General features: G+C 57.5%; 2 protein-coding genes and 1 long non-coding RNA gene across 4 annotated transcripts; 2 read left to right on the forward strand and 1 right to left on the reverse strand.

Annotated features, from left to right (window-relative positions):
- Positions 1-595: 595 nt before the first annotated feature.
- NRM (nurim) lies at positions 596-3,649 on the forward strand. Of its 2 annotated transcripts, XM_068559295.1 has the most exons (4): positions 598-850; positions 1,411-1,607; positions 2,213-2,389; positions 2,745-3,649. In XM_068559295.1, exons 1-4 carry the CDS (start codon positions 718-720, stop codon positions 3,024-3,026), a joined length of 789 nt encoding a protein of 262 aa, XP_068415396.1. In that variant the 5' UTR covers positions 598-717; the 3' UTR covers positions 3,027-3,649. The 2 variants fall into 2 exon arrangements, with proteins under 2 accessions (XP_068415397.1, XP_068415396.1); XM_068559296.1 differs by lacking the exon at positions 2,213-2,389 and having other exon boundaries at positions 596-850.
- LOC137774164 (uncharacterized) lies at positions 709-4,908 on the reverse strand. The gene is made up of 3 exons (XR_011075780.1): positions 4,634-4,908; positions 1,837-1,920; positions 709-1,232 (listed from the first exon to the last, which is right to left on the reverse strand). It is a non-coding gene; the product is annotated as an uncharacterized lncRNA (long non-coding RNA).
- On the forward strand, positions 4,490-13,137 carry PPP1R18 (protein phosphatase 1 regulatory subunit 18). The gene is made up of 4 exons (XM_068559292.1): positions 4,490-4,556; positions 5,628-7,267; positions 11,362-11,572; positions 12,241-13,137. Exons 2-4 carry the CDS (start codon positions 5,654-5,656, stop codon positions 12,258-12,260), a joined length of 1,845 nt encoding a protein of 614 aa, XP_068415393.1. The 5' UTR covers positions 4,490-4,556; positions 5,628-5,653; the 3' UTR covers positions 12,261-13,137.
- The last annotated feature ends 682 nt before the right edge of the window (positions 13,138-13,819 follow it).

Here is a 13,819-nt window from a genome sequence, read left to right on the forward strand (position 1 = left end):
AAGTTTTCTATCACAAATATTTTAACATATTGTTACTCTCATGGTTACAAAGTAACAGCCTTTGGCATTAACAGAACAAATCTTTCAGTGTTACAGACAAGTTCTCTCCCCTTAGCAAGTGGAGAGGCAACAACTCAACTTTATAATAAATTACAGACTAAGCGTTAATTTGTGGTAAAATAGTCACTCTTTTTCATCTAACAAGCTGTAATGGGTGATTCAGAGCTTTGGGTTCTCAGCCTGGGTCAACAGTCTTCCGTTCTCTCACCGTTCATTATTAAAGTGTTAACTGAGGCTTTGTAACCTCTGACTCTGGCTGTTTTCTAGTCAAAGCTGTTAAAGGAAAGTGGGATCATAATGCTGTTTCTGCAAGAACCCTGCAAGAGAGGAACTGTCTTCATTTTAGATGCGAAAACTAGCCCAGCTGCGATTCAAACCACGTGACTGACTGAACAGCCGCTGCCCTTCTCACCTCTCACTTGGGATTCTAACATTCCCTTCTGTGACGCGGAGATCGCAGACCGGGGAAAGGCACTCAGGGATCGGCCCTGCAGCTCGCTGTGAAAGAGCCGCGCGCGCCAGCCGGAAGCCTGGGCGTCGGCGCGCGGGAGCCCCGCCCTCCTGGGCAGGGTCCCAGGCGGGAGGCGGGGTCGGGGCGGAGCCTACGGCCGCGGGAATCCCAAACCCGCCCCTTTCCCCACCCCTCCATTTCTCGCCATGGCCCCTGCACTGCTACTCGTCCCTGCTGCCCTCGCCTCTTTCATCCTGGCCTTTGGCACTGGAGTGGAGTTCGTGCGCTTTACCTCCCTTCGGCCACTTCTTGGAGGAGTCTCGGAGTCTGGTGGTCCGGGTGAGCGGGAGGGAGCGAGGATGAGCTCTGGGGTAGGGAGGTGGAGCCGGAGCAGAGGGAGCGGGGGCGGGGCTTGGAGACAAATGACAGGGGAAGTCCAGGAGAGGGAACTAGAACCGTGAAAGCCGCCGAGACGCTGCAGGCGAGACCAGAGGGCTAAATTAGGTACTCAGGGATTAGCGGTTTGGAGAGGCGGGAGAGTGAGGACGGAGGGGGAGAGAAAGGGCGATGAGCAGAGTATTCTAAGGAAAGGCTTCGTAAAGAGGACTATGGAGAGTGTTATAAAGAGGGAGCATTTGGAGAACCGAAACAAGAAGGGCACTCCAGCCATGCCTTTCGTGACTGACCAGCATGAATTCTCTTCCCCAGCTCTGAAGGAGGCCTGGGGAAGAGGGAAGAAACAGGGAATAGAAAAGTGAGGTGGGCAAAGCCTAGAGAGGAAGCATTAAGGCTTTTGAAAGCATTAAGGGACATGGCCTGGGGTCCCAAGAGGAGATAAGGGTAGGGCGTTTCTCCCACAGTCTTCTTGATCTTTTGTCCCTTTCTCCAACTCCCGCTAGATGCCCGCCAGGGATGGCTGGCTGCCCTGCAGGACCAAAGCATTCTTGTCCCCCTGGCTTGGGATCTGGGGCTCCTGCTACTATTTGTGGGGCAGCACAGCCTCATGGCAACTGAGACAGTGAAGTCATGGATGTCCCGGTACTTTGGGGTCCTTCAGAGGTCACTGTACGTGGCATGCACTGCCCTGGCCTTGCAGGTATGAAGCCCTGGCAGCTGAGTCCTCAAGGGAAACAGTCTGTGGGAAGGATTCCATCGATTGGAGAGGCAAGGACCTTAGGCTTCTGATAAAACATGGGTTTAGGAGGAGAACTAAGGGTGTTCAGGACTGTAATCTCAGCTCCCATTCCTCCACAGCACATATCCTACTTTTTATCAGGAATGGTGTACTGCTTGTCATTCCCCGAGCATGATATATGCATTCTCACCGTTGCAACTTTGTTCATGTTGTCCTGCTTGAGATTCCCTTGTTAACTCCTCTTCAGTCCTATCCTTTCTTCAAAAGCACTTCCCTAGGGCGCAAGAGAAAGCTTCCCAGTTAGTACTCATCTGTTTCTCAGTGGGTGCTTGGCCTAGGCTACTTTGTGTACCTATCTGGTGACTCTCATCCATTCTTTTAAGTCCTCAGAGTAGAGACAAGTCATTCTTACATACTTGGGACCCCATCCAGTACCCTCCACATGTTGAACATGCTCATGGTAGAGGCGGGGAGAGCAGCAGGCCAGCCTGGGGTGGGGGCAGCCTCTGGGTCTAGGTCTTTCAAGGGTGGGCTGCTGGGATACCCAGTCCCTCATCCTCCTTCAGCTGGTGATGCGGTACTGGGAGCCCGTGCCCAGGGGCCCCGTGTTGTGGGAGGCTCGAGCCGAGCCATGGGCCACTTGGGTGCCCCTCCTCTGCTTTGTGCTCCACGTCATTTCCTGGCTCCTTATCTTCAGCATCCTTCTCGTCTTTGACTACGCAGAGCTCATGGGCCTCAAACAGGTGAGGCTCCCAGATCCCTACCCAAGACCTCTGATCCTTTCTAGAATACCTCTTTCCCCTCCAAGGATGTCCCTCCTCCTCCCCTACTCTTCCACCTGCCTCTTGCTTTTGACTCCCTCACCTCCCTTTCTTGTAAGATAGTCTCCCCTCAGCCCTCCCTCAAAGGCCAGAAACCATGGGCTTCCTGGGCCTGGGGAAGTTTTATGGACCAGAGATGAGGGTCAGGGACCCCAGTCTCAGAAGGGTGGTTCCTGGGCCTGCGTTATAGAAGGAGGGTGCCTGGAAGGGGAGGAAAGAGGCAGCTAAGTTGCGACAAGGGCTTGACTCCATTTCTAAGCCATTCTCCCTCTCCTAGGTGTACTACCATGTGCTGGGGCTGGGTGAGCCTCTGGCCCTGAAGTCTCCCCGGGCTCTGAGACTCTTCTCCCACCTGCGCCACCCAGTGTGTGTGGAGCTGCTGACTGTGCTATGGGTGGTGCCCACCCTGGGCACTGACCGCCTCCTCCTTGCTCTCCTCCTTACCCTCTACCTGGGCCTGGCTCACGGACTTGACCAGCAAGATCTCCGCTACCTCCGGGCCCAGTTGCAAAGAAAACTCCACCTGCTCTCCCGGCCCCAGGACGGGGAGGCCGAGTGAGGGGCTAGCCCTGGTTCCAAGCCCTGTACTTCCTTTTCCCCTCCAATTCCAAATCCCCTTAACATCCAGGCCTTGGCTGCCTCAGACCAGAGGCCCAAATCCATGGACTGAAGGAGCTGTCCCTTCCCTTGCTTGAGCCTCCACTCCTTGGGTCCAGCTCCATATCTTAAATTCTGAGTTTCAGCCATTGGACTCCAAGGGCCGCTTCTCACCAGCCAGGAAGAGGGAGTGGGGAACTTATCTGTCTCCTCAGAGTTTAGGGCTTGATCCTCCATTAACAACCTCCTCACAAGGAGAAGGGTCTGGCCTGACCACTCCCCTGGTCCTATTTCTGGCCTCTGCGCCTCAAGGATCCTCTTCTCCACGTCTAGCTCCCCTCCTAGGAGCTGGACCAAGGTCTGCCAAGTTTGATGATAGTGGCTGCCCCATCAGGCTCCACACCTTGAAGCTGCAGCCCAGCCCCACTGTCTGGCCTTTCCAGCTCCCTAGGCCCTGGCCCTGGGCTCCAGATTCATGAACCTAGTTGAGCGGATTCTCCTGCTCTTAACTCGGGGGACTAAGGGCTCCCTGCTCTCCCGAGTAACTCGCGCTACAGGAAAATAAAAATCAGCCTGGTTTTTCTACGTGTAGCATGCAGTCTGTCAGTGTCTCTCAAGCTGCAGGGCTGACTCTGGGAAGGACAGGCGAGCCAGACTCGAGTCTGGGCATCGGCCGCGCCCTCTGGTGACCGCTGGGTGGCGGCCACTCCCCGCGGACCGCCCCCCCCTTCCCGGAGCACCCGGTCCCCCTTCCTCCAAGTCCCCCAGTTTCCTCGCTGCAGACCTGGGGACCCACGGCAGACAGGTTGAAGCGGAAGAGTGGGGCAGCGGCTCCGGTAAGGGAGCTAGCTTCCAAAACCGTTGGCTTCCGAGCGCCGCTCCTGCTGACGCCCCCTCCCTACGGGTCCCCCGCAGCCCGGCGGCCGCCCCGGCCCCCACGGTAACAAAGGCTGGCCCGGGAAGGCAAACGCGTGGGGAGGAGTGGCAGGAGATGGGAAGGGCGGGCCCGGCTCGGAGCAGCTGCCGCTTCCTCCCCAAGTCCCTCGAGGGGCCTGAGTCACGGGCCGCCGCCCTGGGTTGGCGAGCTGGGGGCGGAGGTCTGGACACCTGGGTTATCCGGGAGCCGGGTGAGAGGCCCTGGGGACAGACGGCGGAGCGCCAGGGCTGGCGGCGGGAAGAGAGGAGACCCGGAGCCGAGTCCCACGCGGGGTCGGAGGGAGCGAGGCTCCGCCCCCTCGCCCGGCTCCGCCCCGCGCCCCCTTCCCTCTCCCCATTGTCCTCAGACAAAGCGGCCGTCTCCCCCCGCCCGGCCCCCTGGTCTCTGTCTCCGTCCCTCCTCCTTGGCTCCCTCTTTCCCTCCTCCTCTCCCTCCCTCCTCCCCTCCCTCCTGTCTCCGGATCTCCCTCGATCCCTCTCTCCTCCTCTTCCTCTCTCCTCCTCTCTCCGGACGTCAGGCTCTTTCGCACCCCCTCCCCTGGGAGCCCCGCGGCGTGTGAGTTGACTGAGGGGCTTCAGACTTGGGGAGGGGGTGTCTCCTCTCCCGTCCCCGCTCCCGTCCCCGGCCCGGACCTTGGGCTGTCTCCTCTTTGTGCCGAGATTGCCTGTCTGTGCGGTCAGAGCCGGGTGGGGATGGCCGGCTATGTCGGGGTTCCGTGAGAGCCAAGACCCGGGCACGGGACTGGCAGGCTCCGGAAAAAAGAGGTGTAGGGCCGGTGCTCCGCACGTCTGGGTCTCGGGGCACCGCCGGTGGGGGAGGCAGGCGGTGGTGCCGGGACCGCGTTAGGGTGGGGGTGGACGCCAGGGTTCTGGGAACGTGCTGGCAGCTCCGACACCCGGGTTCCGAAAGTCCCCGGGGGAGGGTATTTCCCCTGACCCGCCTCGGGGCGGAGTGCGGGGCGGAGGGGTGGGGGCTGGGGGGCCGGAGAGGCGTGGCCCGAGTAGAGCTGGAAGGGGAGCCCGGACCTCCGGGGCCCACGCTGAGACGCGCCGGGCTGCAGCCGCGGAACCCCCTCGCCCCTCTGCCCCCTGACTTCCCCTTCTCCCTTAGACCTCTCCACTCTCCGCCCTCCCACCTCCCCGACACCCCCTCAGGTCCCACTGCCCCCTCTCCGGCGGGATTCCCTGACCTCTCTTCCCACTCTCACGGCTCCTGGGGTAGCGGTGAGGCAACCTCGCCTGGACCCTGTCCCTCTCACGCCCAGCCTCTCTTTTCTCTCTTCGCCCTCGCGCCAACTTCTCTCGTTTTTCTCTCTTCTCACATCCTGGGGACTGTCTCTGATACCCAATAACCTGTACTGACAAATCTGACTCCTGCCTCTTTGCCCTGAATCTCCACTCTTCCTCTCAACCCATCCCCCGACCGCCATCAACTTGGCTCTTAGTTTCCTCTTCACTTTCTCAGTTTTTCCCCTTTCCCTGCTCCCCCCTCTTTCCCTCTGTCCTCACCCTCAGCTCCTCTGCCCTCCTCTGTGTCCCACCTCTCCGCTCCACTTCCTCCCCTCCCACCCCCATTCTCACCCCCTGGGCCTCTCTGGAGCCTCTCCTTCCTGTTCTCTGCCCCCAGCGTTCCCCACCCTCCCCAAGGGGACCATGGCCACCATCCCGGACTGGAAGCTACAGCTGCTAGCCCGGCGCCGGCAGGAGGAGGCAGCCGTACGCGGCCGGGAGAAGGCAGAGCAGGAGCGGCTGTCCCAGATGCCAGCCTGGAAGCGGGGGCTTCTGGAGCGCCGCCGGGCCAAGCTTGGTCTGTCTCCCGGGGAGCCTAGCCCTGCGCCTGGGACTACGGAGGCTGGACCTCCAGACCCAGGCGAGTCTGCTGTCCTCCTGGAGGCCATTGGGCCAGTGCACCAGAACCGATTTATTCGGCAAGAGCGCCAGCAGCAGCAACAGCAGCGGAGTGAAGAGCTACTTGCAGAGAGACGGCCTGGGTCTTTAGAGGCCTGGGAGCGGAGACCCAGCCCTGGGGAGATGCGGGATCAGAGCCCCAAGGGAAGAGAGTCAAGGGAAGAGCGGCTCAGTCCCAGGGAAGCCAGAGAGAGGAGGCTGGGGATAGGGGGAGCTCGAGAGTCGAGCCCCAGGCCTTTGGAGGCTCGAGACTGGAGGCAGAGCCCAGGAGAGGCTGGAGACAGGAGCTCTAGACTGTCAGAGGTGAGGAAATGGAGGCTGAGCCCTGGAGAAACTCCAGAGCGGAGTCTGAGACTGGCAGAGCCTCAAGAACAAAGCCCCAGGAGAAAAGAGGTGGTGGAAAATAGACTGAGCCCAGTGGAGTCTGACAACCAGAAGTTGGGCCTGACAGAGGCCCATAAATGGAGGCCTGATTCCAGAGAGTCTCAGGAACAGATGTGGGTACAACCGGAGGCATCAGAGTGGAGGCTGAGCTCAGGAGAAGAAAGAAAAGACTGCTCAGAGGAATGTGGGAGACAAGAAGAGAGGCCAAGTCCAAGGATGGTCCCAGAAGAGATTACAGCGTCCTCAGAGACCCTGACAAGGGAGGCTCCAGACAGCAGTTCTGGAGGAGTGGAGGCAGCAGAACAGAGGCCCACCCCTGCGGAGGATGGCGAGAGGGGCTTGAGGCTGACAGAAGGGTGGAAATGGACCCTGAACTCTGGGAAGGTTCGAGATTGGACACCCAGGGACACAGAGACTCAAACTCAGAAACCAGACCCTCCAGAGTCTGCCGAGAAGCACCTGAGTCCTCTTGCTGCAGAGGTTGGAGAAGGGGAAGCTGAGAAGGAGGAGGCAGGGGCTCAGGGCAGGCCTCTGAGCGCCCTGCAGAACCGCTGCTCTGTGCCCTCCCCCCTCCCACCAGAGGACGCTGGGACTGGAGGCTCTAGACAGCAGGAAGAGGAAGCAGGGGAACTCCGGCCCCCACCAGCAGCCCCACTGTCTCCCCCACCCCCAGCCCCACCTGCCCCCCAGTCCCCTGGGGATCCCCTCATGAGCCGTCTGTTCTATGGGGTGAAGGCAGGGCCAGGGGTGGGGGCCCCCCGCCGCAGCGGACACACCTTCACAGTCAACCCCCGGCGGTCCGTGCCCCCTGCAGCCCCTGCCACTCCGGCCAACCCAGCCACAGCTGACGCTGCAGTCCCTGGGGCTGGGAAGAAGCGGTACCCAACTGCCGAGGAGATCTTGGTTCTGGGGGGCTACCTCCGCCTCGGCCGCAGCTGCCTTGTCAAGGGGTCCCCTGAAAGGCACCACAAACAGGTAGGGAGCAGCCAAGTCAGACTCCTTAGAAGCCCCCTTGTCAGCTCTCTGTGGGCTCCTGTCTCTGTTTCATATGCCTGTATTCTTGTCTTGGTCTATGCATTCTTGTTAATTCCTGCCGCCACTCTTCCTCCCCTGCACACACACCCTTCCTTCTCGTAGCCCTTCTTATCCATTCACTTCCCAGCCCAAGGAGCCTGCCCCGCAACCAAGCGCCGTCCTGGGTGTGTCCCTCTCAGGCTGTGCCCAGGCTGCTCACCCTCCTTTCCCTCAGGCTCTGAGCCCCCAGCCCCCCAATTCTTTCCATTGCGGAGTCTGTGACCCAACCCAGGCCGTCTGGTGGGAGACTTGAGCTGAGGCCACAGCCTGGAGCTTATGAGGGCAGGGTCCGCAGGGCAAAAGCACTTCCAGCCTTCCAGCGGGGAGAATGTCGGGGTGGGAAGGCTGGGGAGGTGGAGGGGGTAGCTTTGGGCTTGCAGGGAGAAGTGAGTGGAGGAGGGTCTCACAGACCCGAGGAAGAGGGGTGCAGAGCGGAGTAGGGACACCTTAGGATAGCAGGGGGAGGGGAGTGGAACAGGGCTGGCCGAGGAGCAGAGAGAAGGCTTTTGAACCCCGAGTCTGCCCCATGGGAGAGACGCACACAGAGGCCATTTGAAGTGGGTGACCTCGAGGTTGCACACCCCCAGCTGGGCCGCTGCTTCAGACAGTACTCCCTTCTCTCTTGGGACAAGAAAAGCCTTCTCCTCTTCCAAAATACCCCCTCGCCACTCCCTCCCTGTCCTTCCTCCCTGGGCTTCCCCTCCCTCCCCAGAACTGGCTCAGCAGTTGGTTTTCCCCTCTCTTCCTGCCATCCCTGCCTCTCCCTCCTCTTGGGGTAGAAAGAAAGAGAAGTGAATTTGGAGGCACTGAGCTGAGAGCAGGGAGTACAATGGGAGTTAAGGACGGGGTGGGGTGGGGGCCGAGGCCAGCAGAAGAAGGCAGCGCAGGGAAGCTGGGAACAGCCAAGCTGACTTCTTCCCCTGGCCCTGGCCCAACTCCTTCCCCATACACCAGTTTCCAGCTTGAAAAACTCTAAGGAAAGAGAGGGCTCTGCATCTAACTCATCTCTCCAGAGGCTGGGAAGACCTTCCTAGTCTCCAGTCCTCATCTCATGTGTGACATCCTCAGACTTGTTTTTTGTGTCCTCAGTATCAGTGGGAAAGCACAGGGACCAAAGCTCGGGGTCACTTGAGACCCCAGTTCATCTTCACATGAAGCTTAAGCTCCCATCCCCGAGCCATGGTCCCTGAGTCTGTCCTGAGCTCTCTGACTGCTACCAGCCCCTTCCCCTTCAGGCTGGGCAGATGCAAGGAAGTAGGTGAGGAACGACCAGGGCGAGGTGTTCAGAGAAGTCACTTCCTACTGTAGAGGTTGGCTTGTGCCTCTGGGGAGAAGCAAAGAGGAGAAAGCATGAATTTGGGGGCCCAAAGCCCGGGGACTGTCTGAGCGCAGGGCAGGACCTGTGAGGGTGACCATACCTAGGTCAGGGAGCAGGGGAGCCGGAAGCAGATCGCCCAAACAGGAAGCCTGTGGTGGGGACCGGAAGGCTGGTGGGGCTGAGTGGCAAATGCAGGGCCATGGGCCTGCCAGAACTGTGCTCAGGATGTGGTGAGAGAATAAGGAAGCAGCCGCTCGGGATGGGGGTGGGGAAGAAGCAACACAGAGTTCTCTAGGCCCAGACACCTTCCCCTCAGCCCTCCCTCAGGCCTTCTCCACTCGCCCAGCACCCTGCTCATCAGGGACAGGCATGTTCTGTCCCCAGCTTCCAGATCAGGAATATGAGGACCCTGCCACCCAACACTCCCCCCCCTTCCCTAAATAACTCCTGTTTTGCAGGCTAATTCCATCAAATGTATCCCTGCCACTGGGAGAGAAATCCCAGCCCTGCCACTGGAGCCCAGGGGTTGGGCTGTGGCTGGTGCCCTTCCCCAGAGGCCCCTCTGGCAGGGAGACCAGCCCCTCCCCTCTCCAGCCCCCTTGTGACCTTATATAGCTGATGAGAGGAGTGAGTCACCCCCTCCGTACCCCCCACCCCACACGCCCCATGCAGGCTGTGCATTCCTGAGAAGCCCAGTCAGAAGCTGGGGCTGGTGGTGAGGAGGGAAGCAGGGTGGGGGGAGAGAGACAAACGTGGAGGGAGAGCAAATAAAGTGGATCCTTTTCCAGAGCAGATAATAAACTATGCAGCTTGTTATCTCAAAAGGTGATATGAAAAGAAAACCGAAATGGGTTCCCAGAAGTTTGGGTAAATCTGTCAGCAATAGAAGTAGTTCCTTTTGAGAAACTGGGATATAAGGGGTCTGGTTCCTGTCACTTGATTCTACCAGCCAGCTGTTCCACAGACACAGACTGGGGGTTGACTGTGTACAGACTGGACTGCCCCCGCCCCCAGTATTCCCCCAGTGTTGGTCCTCTGTTGGGACCACATCTGAGGTCTGGATGAAGCCTTCCTTGCCCATTGTGGCAACTTCCACGTTTCTATTGACAGCAGACACAAATAAGTAAACAAATAAGTAAATTCTCTGGTTAGGTTAGAAGGTGGTAAGTGATTATGGGAAAACATTAGAACAGGGACAAGTGGAACCTAGAGGGCCAGGAGGTAGGAGGAGCAAATATGACAACTTTATAATAGCATGATGCCGAGAGAGGGAGCCACAGCGATATTTGGGGGAAGAGTGTTCCAGGCGGAGGGAACAGCCAGTGCAAAGGCCCTGAGGTAAGAGTGCCCCTGGTGGGGCTGGAGGAAATCACAGCCAATGTGGCTGGAGTGGAGGAGGATGCTGGAGAGGAGTGGGGAGAGGCACACTGGGAGCCCCTTGTAGGCCTTGGCCAGTCTCTGGCTTTTGCTCCCAGTGAGGTGGGGGCCAATGCCAGGTTTGGACCCAGGGAGTGACACACACAGTCTCTGAGTTCTAGCTTCCCTCAGGGACCCAGGTGTTAGCAACCACCTGTCCAGCCACCGTCCTGGTTTCTCTTCTCATACCCCAGTCCCTGCAGAGACTCAGGGGTGCAGGGCTCCAGCCCCGAGTTTCCCAAACAGACGCCAGAGGAGGCCTGGGGAGATCATCTGGACCTTTCTGAGCAGTTCACATGGAATCCTCCTGTATGTCTCCTTAATCGCTTTGGCTCCCAGAGTTAATCCCACCCTGCCCCTTCCCCCTGAGCTTCTTAGGAGGGCAAAGGGGAAGGGTAAAAAGGTAGTGAGAGCAGCTGGGGCTCGCCTGCTCTTGAGACAGTATGTTTAGGAAGGATTTTCTGCCCCGTCCAGATCCCTTCTGGTCATTTGCCTCTGTCTCTGCACGTCCCTTCTGGTGCATTCTCCACCCCCATCCCATGTTTGCCCGGACTTTCCTCTCTGCCCCTGTCACCTCCCCCAGCTGCACCTTTCAGGCACTTGGGCTCATCTTCTCCCTGTGTTTTGGGGAGAGTCTCATTTCCTCTGGGCTTTTCTGTTGGTCTCCGCTCCCCTCTCAGACCCAAGACCCTTTCCTGTGGGTCCACTCCAGCTGGAGGAGGGGAGTGAGGGGGGTGGGAGGGGCTGGTGACCAGGGTCCTGGGTTTCCCCTGAACAGCAAGGGGCCGAGGCTATGGAAACCATTGTGCCTGTCTTTGCTTTTGGTGGGGATCCCTCCCAGCCAGCTCTTTCCAGCTCTTTTCAAATCTCACCTCCTCTGGGTAGCCGTCCTGATTGCTCCCAGGGTGCCCAAAGACTCAGTTCTGATCACAGGACTTACCTCCATGTTTTAAATTTGTTTTTACCCTTCTGCCTCCCACACTCTAAAAGCAGAACCTTGGTCCTGTGTTACTCACTTCTGCCACCTAGTCCCCTGCCTAAGCTCAGGTCAAAGTCAATGTTTTTGAAATGATATGATTGAAGAGGGAAAATCTGGGATTGGAGAGAGAGTACTGAAAGGAAAACTGGCTTCCAGAGTGGCTGGGGAGGACAAAATCAGCGAGTGCCCAAATCCAGTCCCCACTCTCCATCCTGCACCTGTTACCCTGCAGTCTTCCCCCTGCTGACCTCGCCTCCTCCCCCCTTTCTCTCCCATCCTCAGCTCAAGATCTCCTTCAGCGAGACAGCCCTGGAGACCACGTACCAATACCCCTCCGAGAGTTCGGTGCTGGAGGAGCTGGGCCCGGAGCCTGAGGCCCCCAGTGCCTCCAGTCCGCCAGCGGCCCAACCCGACGACGAAGAGGATGAGGAGGAACTGCTACTGCTGCAGCCAGAGCTCCAGGGCGGGCTGCGCACCAAGGCCCTGATAGTGGGTGAGTGCGGCCTCCGCCGGCCCGACGGCGCCCCCTGGTGTTCGGAATGGACACTGCGGTCCAGGAGGGAGGGGGAGGATTTAATGTTGGCGCTTGGAAGGGTCTTGGCAGGGCCTCTAGCCCAACTGCTCCTTTAACAGATGGGAAAACGGAGGTCCTGGGAAGCGAAGTGCACGTGAGGTCTCCATATTTCAAAACCAGGCCTCTTTCTGAGCGCTCCAGTGTGGTTAAAAACACAGGGTTTGGATCAGACAGGCCTGAGTTTGAATTCCATCTTGTCTCTTAATTGTGGTGTGACCTCAGGGAAATCACCTGACCTCTGGCCTCAGTTCATTATTGTGAAATGGGGTTAATAATAACTACCTCTTGGAATTGTTGAGAGGGTTAAGTAATTTTTGTAGAACACCTAGGAACTATGGCTGGACATCAAATTACTTAACCTCTCCTGGGGTTAGTGTGAGATTAAGCAAGTTATGAGAATGGCTGGCACAGAATCCAGGCTAAATGAGTGATGGCTGCTGTTACTAGTAGTAACAGGCACTCAGGATGTGGAAGATATTATAAGATTTCCTACATGCCAACTGGCCTTCAGTGTGGGCAGTGGGTAGGGAAGGCGGGAAGCAGAGACCGTCACTCATTCTCTATCCTTATTGCCTCCTCTCCCACAGATGAGTCTTGTCGGAGGTGACCCTCTTCCAACACTGGGATGTACCTTCCTCCTTCCCAGAACTGAAGATCCTGGAGCCCAGAAGATTCAGAGCAGACAGACCCTGAATATGAGCCTGGCAGGGAAGGGCAACCAGCATCTTCCAACTTGCTTTCCTCATCCTGTTTCTGGGGGCGGAGGCAACCGCACAGTTTCCACCCTTATCAGACATGCTGGTGCATCCTAGGTGACCCAAGATCCCCATCAAGTCCTGGGGAGGAGCACAGAGCTCACGGGGCGCGGTGTGGGGGTACGGATGGAGCACCCTCTCCATCTCCGTGGGCAGGGTAACTCTCCCCACAGCCTTCCTTGACTCCCCACCACCCCCTGGGGCTCTCGGGATTTAAGTACCCATGTCCCTGGGAGACCTGGCCCACACTGCATTTACAGGCACCTCTCCCTCCTGTTCCTTAGGTCACTGCCCCTTTGTTTACAGCGCCCGCCTCCTCTCTTGACCACAGCCTGGTTTACAAAACCCCCCAGTTCCCAGCCCCACCTGCCAAAGTCCCGGGTTTACAAGCCACATCTACTTGTGTGTCCACATAGAATCCTCTCCCCTGTCCCCTGAAGCCACCTCACTGGGGTGACCTGGGGGTATGGCTTCCTCCACCTTTGCTCAGTATTACTGTCTCAGTTTTCCCCAAGAGGGAAGGCTGGGAACCTTAACTCTGTGTCCCCCTCTAGTTATTTAATTCTGTTCCTCCTAGTGGTTCACAATTGAACTGAATTGCGAGGGTGTGGGGTGAGTAATGAGGCGCCTCAACTTTCTTCCCCCAATTCTCCTTCCCTCTCAATTGCCTGGTTTTTTGGTTTTGTTTGTCTTTTTTAACTTTCCATAATAAAGTGGAGCTCTCTCCGACTCTCCTGCTGCTTCTTCTTTAGAAAAAGTGCATGTTGGGGGTGGGGTGGGCTCTGGGCTCCTCCTTCCAGGCCTCTCCCTCCCATCTTCTTCTTAGCCGTGAAGAGGAAGCAGCCACGGCTGTGGGAGGGGAGAATGACGAAGGTGAACCAGGAACTCAGCAATGACATGTAGAAAGGGCTCTGGGAGAGCCTGGCACTGGTTTCTCAAAGGACTAGCAAGTGAAGGACTGGATTTTTGTTGTTGTTGTTTGTTTGTTTGTTTGTTTTTGGCTGCGCCTCACGGTTTGCAGCATCTCAGTTCCTCGACCAGGGATTGAACCTGGGCCTCCGCGGTGAAATCGCCAAATCCAAACCACTGGACCACCAGGGAACTCCCTGGTTTTTTTTAATTCTTTTTTTTTTTTTTTAATTAACTTAAATTTTTTTTTTTAGTCTAGGGCTGGTTTGAGAAAGGGCAGTTGAAGCATCCAGTAGACTGGAAGTACCATGAGGACGAACTGTGTTGGTTGGGTTTACTGCAGCTTCCCCACGCCTGGCACCTAGTAGATACAAAAATTTATTTTTAGAATGAATGACTGAACAAATGAATGAAAAGATGAAAAGAGCTAAAAATTTGGAGGCAAAGGACACTCTGAATTGAAGGATTCTGCTATTCAGAAGCCTAGTGCAATGCAAGCAGC

The sequence above is a fragment of the Eschrichtius robustus genome, chromosome 12 (assembly GCF_028021215.1).
Source record: "Eschrichtius robustus isolate mEscRob2 chromosome 12, mEscRob2.pri, whole genome shotgun sequence".
NCBI lineage: Eukaryota > Metazoa > Chordata > Mammalia > Artiodactyla > Eschrichtiidae > Eschrichtius > Eschrichtius robustus.

What these genes read in the sequence shown, in the direction of transcription:
- NRM (XM_068559295.1), top strand. Translation starts at nt 718, where the DNA reads ATGGCCCCTGCACTGCTACTCGTCCCTGCTGCCCTCGCCTCTTTCATC. An exon ending in CTCGGAGTCTGGTGGTCCGG is followed by an intron (nt 851 to 1,410) that starts GTGAGCGGGAGG and finishes AACTCCCGCTAG; the next exon opens with ATGCCCGCCAGGGATGGCTG. An exon ending in GCACTGCCCTGGCCTTGCAG is followed by an intron (nt 1,608 to 2,212) that starts GTATGAAGCCCT and finishes ATCCTCCTTCAG; the next exon opens with CTGGTGATGCGGTACTGGGA.
- PPP1R18 (XM_068559292.1), top strand. Translation starts at nt 5,654, where the DNA reads ATGGCCACCATCCCGGACTGGAAGCTACAGCTGCTAGCCCGGCGCCGG. An exon ending in CTGAAAGGCACCACAAACAG is followed by an intron (nt 7,268 to 11,361) that starts GTAGGGAGCAGC and finishes TCCCATCCTCAG; the next exon opens with CTCAAGATCTCCTTCAGCGA. An exon ending in CACCAAGGCCCTGATAGTGG is followed by an intron (nt 11,573 to 12,240) that starts GTGAGTGCGGCC and finishes CCTCTCCCACAG; the next exon opens with ATGAGTCTTGTCGGAGGTGA.